Source organism: Aspergillus thermomutatus, assembly GCF_002237265.1.
Source record: "Aspergillus thermomutatus strain HMR AF 39 chromosome Unknown NODE_437, whole genome shotgun sequence".
NCBI classification, from domain to species: Eukaryota; Fungi; Ascomycota; class Eurotiomycetes; order Eurotiales; family Aspergillaceae; genus Aspergillus; species Aspergillus thermomutatus.
In genome coordinates this window covers 1-14,739 of record NW_020798487.1, presented here as the reverse complement: position 1 = coordinate 14,739, position 14,739 = coordinate 1, and the positions used below count along the sequence as shown (strand labels likewise).

At 43.5% G+C, this 14,739-nt stretch overlaps 3 protein-coding genes across 3 annotated transcripts; 1 reads left to right on the top strand and 2 right to left on the bottom strand.

Moving 5' to 3' along the window:
* Positions 1 to 897: 897 nt before the first annotated feature.
* CDV56_102028 (putative mitochondrial carrier protein) lies at positions 898 to 2,349 on the bottom strand (the record flags this gene model as incomplete). Its single annotated transcript, XM_026755647.1, has 3 exons — positions 898 to 1,756; positions 1,817 to 1,965; positions 2,110 to 2,349. 3 exons carry the CDS (start codon positions 2,347 to 2,349, stop codon positions 898 to 900), a joined length of 1,248 nt encoding a protein of 415 aa, XP_026609705.1.
* A 654-nt stretch (positions 2,350 to 3,003) lies between these two features.
* Positions 3,004 to 6,438, top strand: spt16 (chromatin-remodeling protein SPT16; the record flags this gene model as incomplete). The annotated part of the gene is made up of 7 exons (XM_026755085.1): positions 3,004 to 3,183; positions 3,266 to 3,350; positions 3,410 to 3,531; positions 3,601 to 3,753; positions 3,816 to 5,247; positions 5,296 to 5,894; positions 5,950 to 6,438. 7 exons carry the CDS (start codon positions 3,004 to 3,006, stop codon positions 6,436 to 6,438), a joined length of 3,060 nt encoding a protein of 1,019 aa, XP_026609704.1.
* Positions 6,439 to 6,877: 439 nt separating this feature from the next.
* On the bottom strand, positions 6,878 to 12,173 carry CDV56_100567 (uncharacterized protein; the record flags this gene model as incomplete). The annotated part of the gene is made up of 8 exons (XM_026754186.1): positions 6,878 to 7,552; positions 7,622 to 7,846; positions 8,220 to 8,295; positions 8,353 to 8,445; positions 8,541 to 8,703; positions 8,753 to 9,470; positions 9,518 to 9,614; positions 11,053 to 12,173. The coding sequence occupies 8 exons, from the start codon at positions 12,171 to 12,173 to the stop codon at positions 6,878 to 6,880; spliced, it is 3,168 nt and encodes a 1,055-aa protein (XP_026609703.1).
* Between the last annotated feature and the right edge of the window lie 2,566 nt (positions 12,174 to 14,739).

Here is a 14,739-nt window from a genome sequence, read left to right as displayed (position 1 = left end):
CCATATTGGATAAAAGGCTGGATTTGATGATGATTCGATGGTGGTTGTAAGATTTCAGGGGTTGAGTGTCTCGCTCGGTTGAGTGTCTCGCTCGGTTGGGTGTCTCGCTCGGTTGTGGATTACGTTAGTATCTGTGCCTTAGCAGCACACCCACACTGCTTCCCACTGTGGGTGCACCACACCATAATTGCCAACCACAGCGTAATTACTATGTACCTTTTATATAGTAACACTATATTAAAGGTACATACTCCCTAAGTCTAATATCTAGGGATATTTACTAGGGGCAACTATATTTTAGATAGTAATATTAAAATTTCAAGAGGGAATATCTTATAATCAAAAGCCTTTTAAGAGTTCTAACCAAAAATTAGAGATATAAGAATGTGTAAAATTTCCCTCTAGGGAACTCTTTCTTAGGGGAAAAAATAAAGAGAGATTATTTCATCTTAACACCTGTAATTTCCCTTTCTAATAATAAAGATAGTAATAAAAGACAGACACTTATATATCTAAATAATAATAAACTAGAAAAACCAAATATATATATACCTATATCGAATATTCTATATGTACCTTTTATATAGTGATGCTATATAAAAGGTACATAGAAATTACGCTGTGGTTAGCAATTACAGTGTGGTGCACCCACAGCGGGACGGTGTGGGTGGGCTGAAAGGCACTGATATGAGGGACTGGCATACAACCTGACTTCTCCATTCACTTGCACATAAGTTCAGACAAAGACTTGCGGCGAAACCGACGTTCTGTTGAAACTGTGGAAATCGACATCGACGTGCGTCTCCAAATATCTTAATTTACTAAACATAGGTATCAGAATAAATCAACGAGGACTCCTCGTGAGAACTTGATACAATCGCTAAACAGACCTTTCTCTCAAGTCAGAAGAATGTCGTAGCCGTCTTTCTGAATGTAAATGGCGTCTGCCAAATTAGCATATTTGCGACGCACAAGTTCAAATATCACTAGCCCAGCACTAGTGCTAGGCACTTGGCGAAGAGCATTTCCTACAAACCCCTGAAATAGCCATTGACGCCAACCACCAGCACGTACTGCTCTCCTTCTGCAGCGTTTGAATGTTTCTCGATAAGCGGAATAGTAGACTTGCATCATCTGCCCTTTCGTGGAGATCAGGTTAGCCTGATGATCAAGATATTCTAGTCGAGAATAGTGAATATTTTGGATAGCAGCCAGCGGATGCTGTACTGCCTGCTGCGCGATTGACGCCGCGACACCGGCTAACATCAAGAAGCATGGCTCTAAACTGTAATGAGGTTTGATGAGCGGCACACCACGGCCACTTGATTGAGGATCTCGCAGACTGTCCAGCTGGTGAGCGCGAAGTGACCCGTAATATCTTGTAATGAAAGAATAATATGCCTGCGACTTTATGTATTCGAAAGTACTGAAAAAAACGGCGTATCCAAATGAGTCGCGCAAAAGTGACAGGCTCCAGCCTGCGAAAATCCCGCGAAGGCCAATTTCTTTTAGCTTGTTCTTTCCATAGTGCCACATGCTCCGGTACTGACCATGCAGCATGTCATTCGTTCGTAGTCGAACCTGGAGAGCGTCTAGAGGCGCAGCTATAACTGACTGTATCGCACCAGCGGCAAAGCCAGCTGCAAAGGTATCAACAGGAGATGCAGGAGGGTATATACGCTTGACACTTCGGGAAACGGGTTCATATAGGGCGCCAAGGGCCTGGAGATACGACGTATACAGGACAGCGCCAATGCTAGCAGTAGATGTTAGAGCATATAATGACTGAAGGGGGAAAGGGGCGGACTCTACTCACCTTGCATTTGCCAACAAAGGGGGTAACACCTGATTGGGGATGAACCGCCAACCGTAAGTACGAACGGCATGGACGAGAAGACCAGGTGTTGTTGTATGTAATGACCAACGCTTTTCAGCGGAATGAGGGCTGACAGCTCTTGCGAACGCCTAACGGGAGCGTTTCGAGAGGAACAATCATTAGCTCATGTCGAGGACGATGAGTACAGGTGTCCTAAGAAATACGGACAAAAGAAGTCAGGGAAGTGTTTCGACTGGTATACGGACCATATAACTGGACGTGCGTCAACAAACCTCAGTCTGAGTAGCGAGAGGGAGTGCATACTCAACCCGGGTGCGAAAAAATGCCTTGACGGGAGCTCTGAAGTAGAAAGCAACCATCTGCGCACTGACTGCACGAACACCAGCTGCCGAAGCGCCAGTGGCTGCATCATTCCGAGTGTTTCTTCGAGTAGACTTGCTGGACTCTGGGCCAGAGACATTGTCATCAAAGCGTACTTGATCCTCAAGGGAAATGGTATCCTCAGTTGACATTATGCGGATAATTGAGCGCGCCCTTCTCCATCAGGATGTATATGCTTCAGATCACAAAAGTTTGCGAAGAGAGTAATTATCAGTTGCGTATCTGGATATTTTAACAGTCCTCGCATATAGAGAGGTAGAGGGAAGATTCAAAAAACAATCGAGATGAAGGATAAGTGAAGAAACATTGAGATTATCAAGGCTGAATCACCATTTCAGAAAAGGAGGCATGATACCTAGGTAGACATCATAATAGGTAAGAGAAGAGCGAAAAAATATATCTTGTAATGCTGCAAATCTGAAAGGCAATAATAATAAAGTAAGTGTTTACTTGTATTATTTATTATTGATTATTATTAAAACTTTATTTAATACCTACCAAGAGTCTTACTGACAGTTAGCATACCATGCAAAAGAAGCAAACTGCTCAAACATAGGAAAACGCGTAGCACCAGCCTCGCGTGAGTACGACTTCACATTTCACTTTCTCCATCCTTACATACTCTTGCGCACCATCACATCCTCGAACTTGTGTTTGCCATATATGCGTAACCCAACCCCTACTTAAGGCGATCAGAAAGTCTTGAGGAGTCTTGTGCGATTCAAGTTCTTCAAGCAGACTCAGCACACCCTGCACGACAATCTCACTTTCAACGTTATCAGATCATGGCTGAAGAGATTGTGATAGACAAGACTTTGTTTTTCAATCGATTGTCAAGCTTCTACGCAGCATGGAGAGCAGATAAACGCTCAAATCACCCCACATTTGGTGGTGTTGGCTCGATTATTATCTTGATGGGTAAAACCGACGAGGCGAATACTTTTCAGAAGAATAACGCTATGCATGTATGTTCAATCTTGACTGGACTGTTGCTGAATTGATCGCTTTCTTTGATAGGCCACTAACATAATGGTTGTTGACTACTAGTTCTGGTTACTGGGTTATGAGTTTCCAGCCACGCTTCTCGTCTTTACGTTGGAAGCTGTTTATGTTGTGACAACTGCGAAGAAAGGTAAACCTTTATATCTGAAGTACAGGGGCTTTTTTGCTGAATAGACGTTGTCAACCCAGCCAAGCATCTTGAGCCGCTGAGGGGTGGCAAGATCCCAGTTGAAATATTGGTCACAACAAAGGATCCTGAAGGGAAATTGAGGTCTTTCGAAAAATGCACGGAAGTCATCAGAAGTGCTGGTGTGAGTACTCTATCAAGTGACACTGCCTTTGTGTTGTTACCTGGAACTAATATCATTGCACATATAAAGAATAAAGTCGGTGTTTTACCGAAGGACACAACTGCAGGTCCTTTCGCGGAAGACTGGAAGCGCACTTTTGCGACATTATCTGGCGAAATAGAGGAAGTTGACATTTCTCCGGCTCTGTCGGCTGCCTTTTCAGTGAAGGATACCGACGAGTTGGTGCGTTGAAAGGAGCTTACTGTTTGGGAAACTGGGAAGAACAGTTAGCTAATATTGTGCAGGTGTCCATAAGGAATGCTTCACGAGCTTGCAGTGGCTTGATGTCTGAATACTTCGTGGAGGAAATGTCGCGCCTTCTCGACGAAGAAAAGCAAATGACTCATAAGGCTCTTTCTGCGCGTGTCGATGCAAAAATCGACGACGCTAAGTTTTTCAACAAACTAGGCAAACTACCGGCCGAGTTCGATGCTCAACAAATTGACTGGGCCTATGGTCCCGTCATTCAAAGCGGGGGAAAGTATGACCTTAGACTCACAGCAGTGTCTGATAACAGCAATCTCGAGCCGGGCATTATTATCGCTGGATTCGGGATACGCTATAAGACTTACAGCTCAATGATTGCACGAACCTACTTAGTGGATCCGAGTAAGTCTCAAGAGACAAACTATGCCTTTCTTCTGGCTTTACATGAAGTGGTTATGAGAGATGTCCGCGACGGCACAATCGCCAGAGATTTATACAACAAGGCGATCAATTTAATCCGAACAAAGAAACCTGAGCTTGAGTCCCATTTTGTCAAGAGTGTTGGTGCTGGCATCGGAATTGAGCTTCGAGACTCTAACATGGTGCTGAACGGGAAAAACAGCAGGACACTGAAAAGCGGCATGACTCTTTCTATCACAGTGGGACTAACAGACGTCGAAGACCCAGAATTGAAAGGAAGCAAGAGTTCAACTTACTCCATGGTCATCACAGACACCGTTCGTGTGGGAGAAAATGGACCACATGTGTTCACCAAGGATGCAGGTCTTGACATGGACTCTGTATCATTCTACTTTGGAGACGAAGAGGAACCTCAAAAACCCATCAAGGAGAAAAAGGAAACGAAAACAGGTGCTATTGCCAGCAGGAACATCACAAGAACGAAGCTTCGAGCGGAACGGCCAACTCAAATAAATGAAGGTGCTGAGGCGCGTCGCCGCGAGCACCAAAAGGAGCTAGCCACTAAAAAGACGAAAGAAGGCCTCGATCGTTTTGCCGGAACTACCGGAGACGACAATGGCGTTGCGCAGAAAAAGTTCAAACGGTTCGAATCGTACAAGCGGGACAATCAATTGCCAACAAAGGTGAGAGACCTTACGGTATATGTTGACCAAAAAGCATCTACAGTAATAGTTCCCATTATGGGCCGACCAGTCCCGTTCCATATCAACACCATCAAGAATGCAAGTAAAAGCGACGAAGGTGAATATGCGTACCTCCGCATCAATTTTCTTTCCCCGGGCCAGGGAGTTGGTAGGAAGGATGACCAGCCTTTCGAGGATCTGTCGGCTCATTTCCTGCGAAATCTGACTCTTCGTTCTAAGGACAATGAGAGGCTGGCTCAGGTCGCCCAGGACATCACTGAATTGAGGAAAAATGCTTTGAGGCGGGAGCAAGAAAAGAAAGAGATGGAAGACGTGGTAGAGCAAGACAAGCTCATTGAGATTCGAAGTACATCCTTGCACCGCCCAATCAGCTGCCAATGCTAATCATTCATAGACCGCCGTCCTGTTAAGTTACCTGACGTCTATCTTCGGCCGCCGTTGGATGGCAAGCGCGTTCCGGGTGAGGTCGAGATACATCAGAACGGTCTTAGGTACATGTCTCCATTCCGGAATGAGCACGTCGACGTGCTCTTCAGCAATGTCAAACATTTGTTTTTCCAACCGTGTGCTCACGAGCTGATTGTCCTCATTCACGTCCATCTCAAAACACCTATCATGATTGGGAAGAGGAAAACGAGAGACGTGCAATTTTACCGAGAGGCCACCGAGATGCAATTTGACGAGACTGGCAATCGCAGACGCAAACATCGCTATGGAGATGAAGAAGAATTCGAAGCTGAACAAGAGGAACGGCGACGCAGAGCAGCATTGGACAGAGAGTTTAAGGCATTCGCCGAAAAGATAGCAGATGCCGGGAAAGACGAGGGCGTTGACGTCGACATACCATTTCGAGAGATTGGATTTACTGGCGTCCCCAACCGCTCCAATGTTCTGATACAACCAACCACTGACGCTCTCGTGCAATTGACGGAACCCCCATTCCTAGTCATCACCCTGAATGAAATTGAAATTGCCCATCTCGAAAGAGTGCAGGTAAGGTGCTACTACTGTTATGATTGATGGTCTTATTTGGCTGATGGGTTTCTAGTTTGGTCTCAAAAACTTCGACCTAGTCTTCGTATTCAAGGACTTTCACCGGCCCCCTGTTCATATAAACACGATCCCGGTGGAGTCCTTGGAGGGCGTGAAAGACTGGCTGGATTCCGTCGATATTGCTTTCACCGAGGGACCTCTAAACCTCAACTGGACAACAATCATGAAAACGGTTGTGAGTGATCCTTATGGTTTCTTTGCGGATGGAGGTTGGTCCTTCTTAGCCGCGGAGTCTGATTCAGAGGACGGATCTGAAGAGGAGGAGGAGTCTGCATTTGAGCTCTCTGAGTCGGAATTGGCGGCGGCAGACGAGAGTTCTGAGGATGATAGCGAATTTGACGACGATGCTAGCGCGGAGGCAAGTGATTTCAGCGCCGAAGAAGAGAGTGGTGAAGATTGGGATGAGCTCGAGATGAAAGCTAAGAAGAAGGATAGGGAAAGTGGCTTGGATGATGAAGAACGTGGCAAGAAGCGGAAACGGTAGTGTGCTTTGTGACTACAACACTCTCGGCTGTCATAGAATTTCATTGGTTGGACTTTCATTGACTACTCTTTCAACTAAATTACCTCCCGTGATAATGGCCCTGGTATTGGTTCGATAAAATCTCTTCAATAGGCCTATTGGCATTGCTTTAACAGTGTATCTAGGGTGAGGAATCGAGGAATCATGTGCCAATCTCATGCTTAGTGATAGTATTGGTCGGAGTCATTTCGTTAGCTCTAGTGCATCTCTTGTGCTGGGTAATCATGGGCTCCGACAGTACTGTTAATAATCATGAGAGATACATAAGGGTAATAACAGGGGAAAGTAACACAATAAGATTTCGCATAGTAGGCAGAGAATAGTGTCTCCAAAGGCTATTTACAAACACTATTGGGTGATAGAAAATAGATATCAGAATTTGCCCCAGGCCCACAGGATGTTATTTCCCCTTTCTCACGGAGAACCACATGCTTCGCATTCTCTTCAGCTGATTAGAAGTAAATGAAGCGTAGCAATCATCAGATGAATAGTCCATGAAATTATGTATGGCGTCAAAGCCAGGGCTCTCCGGGCAAGAATCCTTCTGAGAAGGGCATCCATCGGTGGGCACCGATTGCTGCGGTGTGTCTGCGATGTAATCACCTGCATTGTCTTCGGAACACGACTCCCCTTCAAAAGTATGTAAGAGACCATTCCAGTGGCCAATCTCGTGTATTGCAGTACCACCCCGATTGTAATGAGTCATAGGGCCACCAGGCATAGTCTTTGCGAGCACATTGCAGCCATCTTTGGAGTAGCTGACTCGAGGGCTGCTGGCATTAATGCTCGGATCCGGGAGAGTGCAGAAACCAAGGACGCTGGGGGTTGCAAGGTCTGAATTATATGCGTGACGATCGTCAACTTCAGAGGTGCCGCTCGCAACATCTGTGGGAGATGGCGGCTGTAGGTTGGTCTGAAAGTAGACATTTAACGTGCTGTAACCTCCCTTGCGAAGTGCATTCTTCATGGCCAAGTCATCACCATTGCGCGCCCAAGTTTTATTAACGTGACGCGTTACGCCCTGTAACTGATAGGATATTGCAGCGTTTTCATATGCTTTTTGCAAATAATGTAGCTTTGAAATTGTCAGCTAGCTGAAGAGTAAGTGACGCAGCTGTCTCCTATAAATATGATGTCAACTGACCTGAAGTGTGATCATCTCGTCTGTTACTAAATCTGCATCTGTCTCGCCACTTACAATGTGAAACCACGTCTCTATCTCAATGGGCTCCAATGCTCTTCGCATGTCGTAAGATACGCTATCAATTTGGGATTCGAACGCGCCTAGTCTCTCATGCTCAACCCTCAATGTTGAGTCTGGACCACCAGTGGCACACAGAGAACGGCCGTGTAAAGCGGTCGCGTAACACTGAGTTCGGTGGTTGGACATGAGGCTTATAACAAGCAAGATATAAGCGCGGGAAATAGAAGACATTATCATGTTGAAGGAAATTTGTTGCGGGGCATCATGGCTTCGGTCTGAGAAGAACGTATGGAATTTATAAAGTACATCTTGTTGCTATTAGAAACTGGAATGTTTGGTGTTGATTCCCAAGCTTGACAGGAATGTCGTCTCTGACATGAAGTTCCTGGCAAGGGACAAGTGGAGAAGTTCCAGCTTGAAGTGTGCACATTTCGAAATTTGTTATATTCACCAATAGAGGACTGTAAGACATATACATGCCCTATTCAGGAAACAACCTCAGAATCAACATCTTGGTAAAAGGGAGATTAACACATACTGTAAAGTTTAGAGCAACGGAAGTGAAATCCCATATCCCAATAAAAGAGCTTCGACCCCATATCCATGTGAACACCCTGAAAAGTAGCAATGACAGAAGAAAAGAAAACAACAGTACTCGGTCAATATCGTACCGTACGGAACGGGGCAATTCGCTGGTGGAACCTGTTTCAATGGGCATGCGGTCCAAATCTGTCATTCCTGCCCGTAGCAATGACTGTACTTTCCTGTTCATTATTCCAGGTCAAGTAAGTGTGATCGCCGAGTTTCCTACACACAGTAGGCTTTAGTAGTTGTTGAGCAGAGGATCACTAACACATACCTTGGTCGTACTAAGTGCGCAAGGGTAAAAAGAGCCCCAAGCAGGACGCAAATTCCGCCAACGACGACATAAGCTATACCCATGAAAGGATTTTGTCCTCCAATGACAGTTCTGGTGGAGATGAGAATTGACTTCGTGCCACCATACTCAGTGACCGGAAACCCTAGAGTCAATTAGCCAGTGGCGTGGCGAATTGCACGGCGCGAACGAACGATCTTCAATATCCAGGCGATAAGAGCCAGCTTTCATGGACACGGTGTCATTTCTGCGGGAGAGTTTGCTGAAGGCCGGCAGCGCAGCGGTTCTCATCCAGACCATGAAGTCTTCGTCCTCATGAAGGTCAGGGATACCGTCAATATACCCGTTTGGATAACGGTCATGCCAATTCGGTGGTGGCACAACCTCCCATGGCTTGTATTGTGTGGTTTTGATAAGTTCCTTATCACTATCCCAGGCGATGCCTTTATTAGTCATGAAGTACACCGTTGGGTTCAAGTCACTAAGCAGTTCAGGGCTGTGTATTGTGTCATTGAATTGGGAGTTCGCAATGAGTCCGCACGGGTAATACGCCTTTCCAGTCGAGTCGAGTTTAAGGGGATCACATGAGCCGCCGTCGATGGTCTTATTGTCAACAGCTTTCCCTTTCAACTGATCTATATCCAATGACTTCACGTATCGCCGATGGTTCTGGTAAAAATTGGTAAGACGATAGTACAGAAAGACGGGAGGCCCTAGATCGTCTGGTACTTCGAAACTCAGCCGACAAATGGTAGTTCCGTTCTCTATACGACGCTCCCATGTTGGGGTAGACTGTCCAGTCGATGACTTGAACGATGACTTAACTCGGTCTGCAATTGAGGCTGGATAAGAAGGGGCCTTTTCGGCGCATTCTGAATAATCTATAGATATCTCTTGGACCTTATCATTGCGCTGTGTCAGATGCAATGGGCATGAAGATTTGAATCCACAATACATACTTGAGAGCTAGCCCATAGGAGAAGGCCACCGATTGGTGCAAATATGACGCCGAATACAAAGAAGATGGGCAGAACGCTTCGCGGTGTGAGAATTGGTCTATGGTGTTTGATGTGTTAGCAAATCTAAGTATAATCGACGATATAGTTGGATTGGACCTTACTGCCAGGCTTTTAAGCGCTGTTGTCTGAAAGCAGTGTCTGTTATTGTACTGTGAGTACTGAGGGAAAGAGGTATTTCATGAAGATTTCTCAAGAAACCAAGGGCTCTTACTAGCAGGTCTCCTGGTCTTTGACTTCTTATCGCTGCCAGTCTGCCCCCCACGGGCTTGGTCTTTGAGGGACCCTGTTTGAGGTGTTTCCATATGAGACATATCGATATGACGATTTCCTAAATCAATTTCAATGGGGATTGATTATGGGGGAGTTTTGGTCGATCTAAACGTAAGAGTTGTCTAGTGATTAGATAAGAAAGTAAGGTAGTACTAGTAAGGAGTAGAGGGATGGGTGATGGTTTCGGGTGGCGTGCTCGAATCATACTATTAGATACTTTCCATGGATTCGAATGCATAGTTGTCTTCCACTCTCTACTCCAGATTCACTTGACATCTGACTTACGTACTACTTACTGTACGACTACCATAATAATAAACTACTTAAGGTTATTTCGGACCCTTGCCGGGGTCTTATTATTACCTAGCCTCTGGGACAGCGTATGGGTTTATAGGCTCTAAAAGCCTTTTTATTATGATTGAAATCCGTTACACTAGTTCAGCCAGGTTGATGATGGACAGTATAAATCTCTATCGACGGTCCATCTAGAAGCTCCATATGAGAAATATCAATCGATCTTCTATTGAGCGAGCTATTAGTTTTTACGCATTAATCAAGTACACCCTTTCAGGCTGTCCTTTCAGGCTGTCCACTGACTCTGGGAACCTGCTCTGATTACAATCAGATACTGGGTCTATGCGTAGAAATTGTACCTCCAGTGTACGCGTATGAGAGATATTCTTGACGGGACATGCTGACAGCCTTTAGGGTAGAAGGCTGATTTGGTCAAATAACAGCCTGTCGAAGATCAAGCATGCCGGGATTGACGAAAGAGAGTGGGCTCAAGCCTGAATCAAGCTGTACCATAGTTACTAAGGCCTAGCTAGGTGGATAAGTAAGGTAGACAAGGGACCTGCGAATGACAAGTGGAGTCTATATATATCTGAACTTAGTATTTATAAGGGGATTAGGCAATGCACGGTCCAGCCGTGCAGTTCTGACGGCAAAAAGGACATAATGATGAACTAAAAAAAGTCCAAAATGCAAAGGGAGGCTATATTCTGACATGGAAGGGAAAGAACTCGCCCCATTCAAAACAGACTGATGTGCAGCAGGGGCTATAGCCATCGATGAACTATTAAGTAACCTGATCCAAGTCCAACTCCCACGGAATAAAGCTAAAAATAACATTAATCGCAACACAGCAAGGTATGCGTATTCTCCACCAATGAAAAACCACCAATTGCTAAGGTCACTCTAAATACTGTTGAAAGTGTTCAGAGTCGAACCAGCCAACACGATCATAAGCTGTCCACAACTTGCTCGCTTTGTTGACATCAATCTTGCAAGCTTGTTGGGCATCCGTTTTGCGGAACTCTTTGCCAATCCTTAAAGCTCTCACACGGGCCTCGAAGATGCGGCGTTTGCTGCATAAGTATGTTGCGCATGAGAGCCTCAGGGTGGAGGCAAGGCTGAGCTCAGCCGGGCTCAAAAGGTGCCGATCTGGATCCTGACCAAGATCTAACATTTGTCCTTTCCAGTCTGCCTTTAATGCCTTGGCATTGCCGCCAAGTGTTTCTGGCGAGGGTGAAAAATCCATGATGGAAGTATAATCTGTGTCATCCCGATTTGTTCCTATGCCCCTGGGAGGCCTAGTACTCGTCGGAGCAGGTAAGTCAAAGGATTCATGTGCCTTTTGATGCGGCGTAGATTTGGGGGAACGCTTGGCCCGCGGTGTTCGCTGTGCGCGAGGCTGTGTAGCAACCGCCCGTTTGCTGGGTGCGGGCGCAATCTTCTTTAATTTTGCATCTAAAATTTTAGGTCGGCAACGATTCATCATGAACAATTGACGCTCAAGTGTTTCACGTTCCTCCTTGGCCCAGGCAGCAGGATTCCGGTTATACTGGGCGGAGACAACTGGCACACAGGACAGCGCTAAGAGATACTCATCCCGTGTTGGCTTATTCACTTTGTTATCAAATCTTGCCATGTGAGAATCGATATGTTGTTCCATTAGAACCTCTGCTGGGGGCGGAAGAATCTGCCCAAACAGGGGCTCATCAGTGGCAACATCTGTTAAAGAATCGTGATGAGGGAACAGAACAGGATCTCTAGAAGAACTGAGCACAACATCTCGCTCAATTTCCTCTGCAACATCCGATCTCCTTTTCTTGTTCCCAGTGTATGGGGTGACGGGAGGCGATGGCAAATCCATTTCTGACTGCGTTCGCTTCCGTTCGCTAGAAATGGGAGGGAGTTTCATGTCATGGGCAAACGAGCAATAATCCTGTGACGTTGTGTAAGGCGACAATGAGGTGTTGAAATTCTCAAAAGGTTTGGATTCAGGAGGTGACATGAGACTGGAAACAGACGGTAGGCGACTCATGGCGAGGTTATGATTTTGGTCCAATGGCGTTGGGGGGGTATATGGGTTCATTCTATTGATGAAGCTGGGACTCAGCGAGGAGAGCAGAAACGAGCTGGGTTAAAGTGGGAAGTGAGAGATATAGTGATATAGATATGATTTGGGGTTTGTTTGAGATATGATGCCTCAGAAGGCAATTGATGATGAAGGCTGATGGGAGAGTTGTTAGTAGAAGTCAATGGAAAGGTGACTGTCAACCTAATGTTGGCAAAACACACGTGAGAGGTGATTTGTCAGGGCTGCTTTCTTTGTCTATGGTGGCAATGGGCAGATATGACTCAAAGGTGAGAGCAACAACACGCCCAGCCACCAAGTACTTGAGACTCGGTCCTCCCTTATTAAATATGACTGAAGGTCTGATAGTTCGATGCTGTATGAGGAGGAGGGGGTGTGATGAGCCTGGTTGACGAATGAGTTGATGGTCTTGGGTATTTTCCAAACTGAAACTTAAGAAGAACAGACTATGAGTCAGTGCGGTGATGGCTTAGATTTAGCTTGTCAGTAGATAGTGTCATCACAGGGCAGTAATAGATATAATTGCGGGGGCGTGTGCAGTGATCCAGTCATGTGCTACTCTTAAGACAGTGTATGCTGACATCTAATGGGCAGCCTTTAGGGGGAGTAAGAATGGGGATGGAGAAGATATGAATAATCAATCCAGGAGTGCTGGGATATAAAATATCTTATGTCTCTTGTGATTCTTATTAATGATTTTAGGCATCAACAGGAACCAAAACAGTTCCTATGACTAGAGTGGTGGGGTGGAATGATCAATGGCCTATGCCACATGACGACAGGATGTGGGACATTGATGCCATCCTTCATCATAATTGGCTGGGATAAAAGTTGGGATTGCCTCAAAGTCAAAATAGACCCTGTCATCTCCAGGCCAAAGCCTTAACCACTACGGAGTACCTTAAGATATAATTGTGTACTACTATACTATGTAGCCTTTAGAGGTGGTATTCAAAATGATAAAATGGCATAAATGGCATAAGTAGCATAAACTTGATGATTGTTACACATACATCCCCCTTCCTTAGATATATACCCCCTCTCCTTTGATATATACCCCCTCTCCTTATATACACATCCCTTCTCCTTATATACACACCTTCTTCCTTAGATATACATACCTAATTATCTAAAGAAAGGGATATATAAGTAAAAACTCTAGTATTAAAAATACTAAGCTTATTTTAATTATAGATAGAAGGGCTATAGTTCTTAAATATATTTAATCTTAAATAAATTAATATCTAATTAATCTAATAAAGGATTAGGAAAAGTAAATAGCTACTAGAGGAGAAAGTACTAGTTAATTAATTATTAGAAATCATTAGGGACACACACCCCCAACTTAGGGAGACATCCCCCCAACTTAGGGACACACCCCCCTACTGTAATCAGTTAGAATTGATATTATGATATCTTAGGCTATGCATCATAGTATATCTTACCTATATAATATATGAAGGCCTGCAGAAGCCTATAGAAGGAGATTATAGATTATTATTATCTTATATATAAATATTTTAATAGTTATATCTTTATTAGATATGGTAGAAACTATTAGGCATAGTGAGCCTGTATATAGTAAACTATATGGGTTATATAGGTAGTATATGACTTATAGAGATATTATTACTTATTAAGGGGTAAGTATCTTATACCTTAGTAATTAATTTATTAATAAAGGTATTACTACTACTACTATACTATCTATTATTTAATTAAGAGTATTCCCTAGGTACTCTTATAGTTCTAATTACTCTATTAGTTAAGATAGTCTAATAAGAGTACTTTTTATATATATTACTAAGTAAAAATAATTTTTATTAAGAGTATCCCTAATATAAGGCCTTTAATTATAATCTTAACTAATAACTAATAATCCTAATATCTAGATAATAGAAGTTAGTATAGCTATACTAGTAAGAGAGTAATTTATTATTTTTTTAGGTTATATAAATATACCTACTAGCTAGTATACTAGAGGAATCTCTAAAGCCCTTAAGTATAGTAATTGGTAGCGCATGCTATACATGAGATGGTATGCTTAGGGAAGATAGTTGTTTATTATCACTATAGTACTATTAAAAGGTTAGATAAGCAACCTTAAATATACATAATACTAGATATATATAGTGTATCTATGACACATCCCTATGAAGTTAAAGAAAAACCAAAAAAAAGAAATATCTCTAGTAATCTAGGAATAGTAAATTAAGAAAGTAATAGAAAAACTAGATTATAAGGAAAAGTAAGTAATAGTCTTTATTCTAAGTTATAAGACTATTCTTAAAGTTCTTAGACTATTATTAGGAATAGCCTAGGGTGTATAAGTAAGCTAAAAAAAATAAAAAAAATCTAATATTTATTATTATTAATTAAGAAGTATCTACTAAAGGAAGTCTAAGTAGGTTATATCTATAGCTTTAACTTCTAATAATATCTATATAATATACTACTTTATCTTAGGTAAGATAGTCTATTAGTATAATAACTTTACTAAGAGGGATTATTA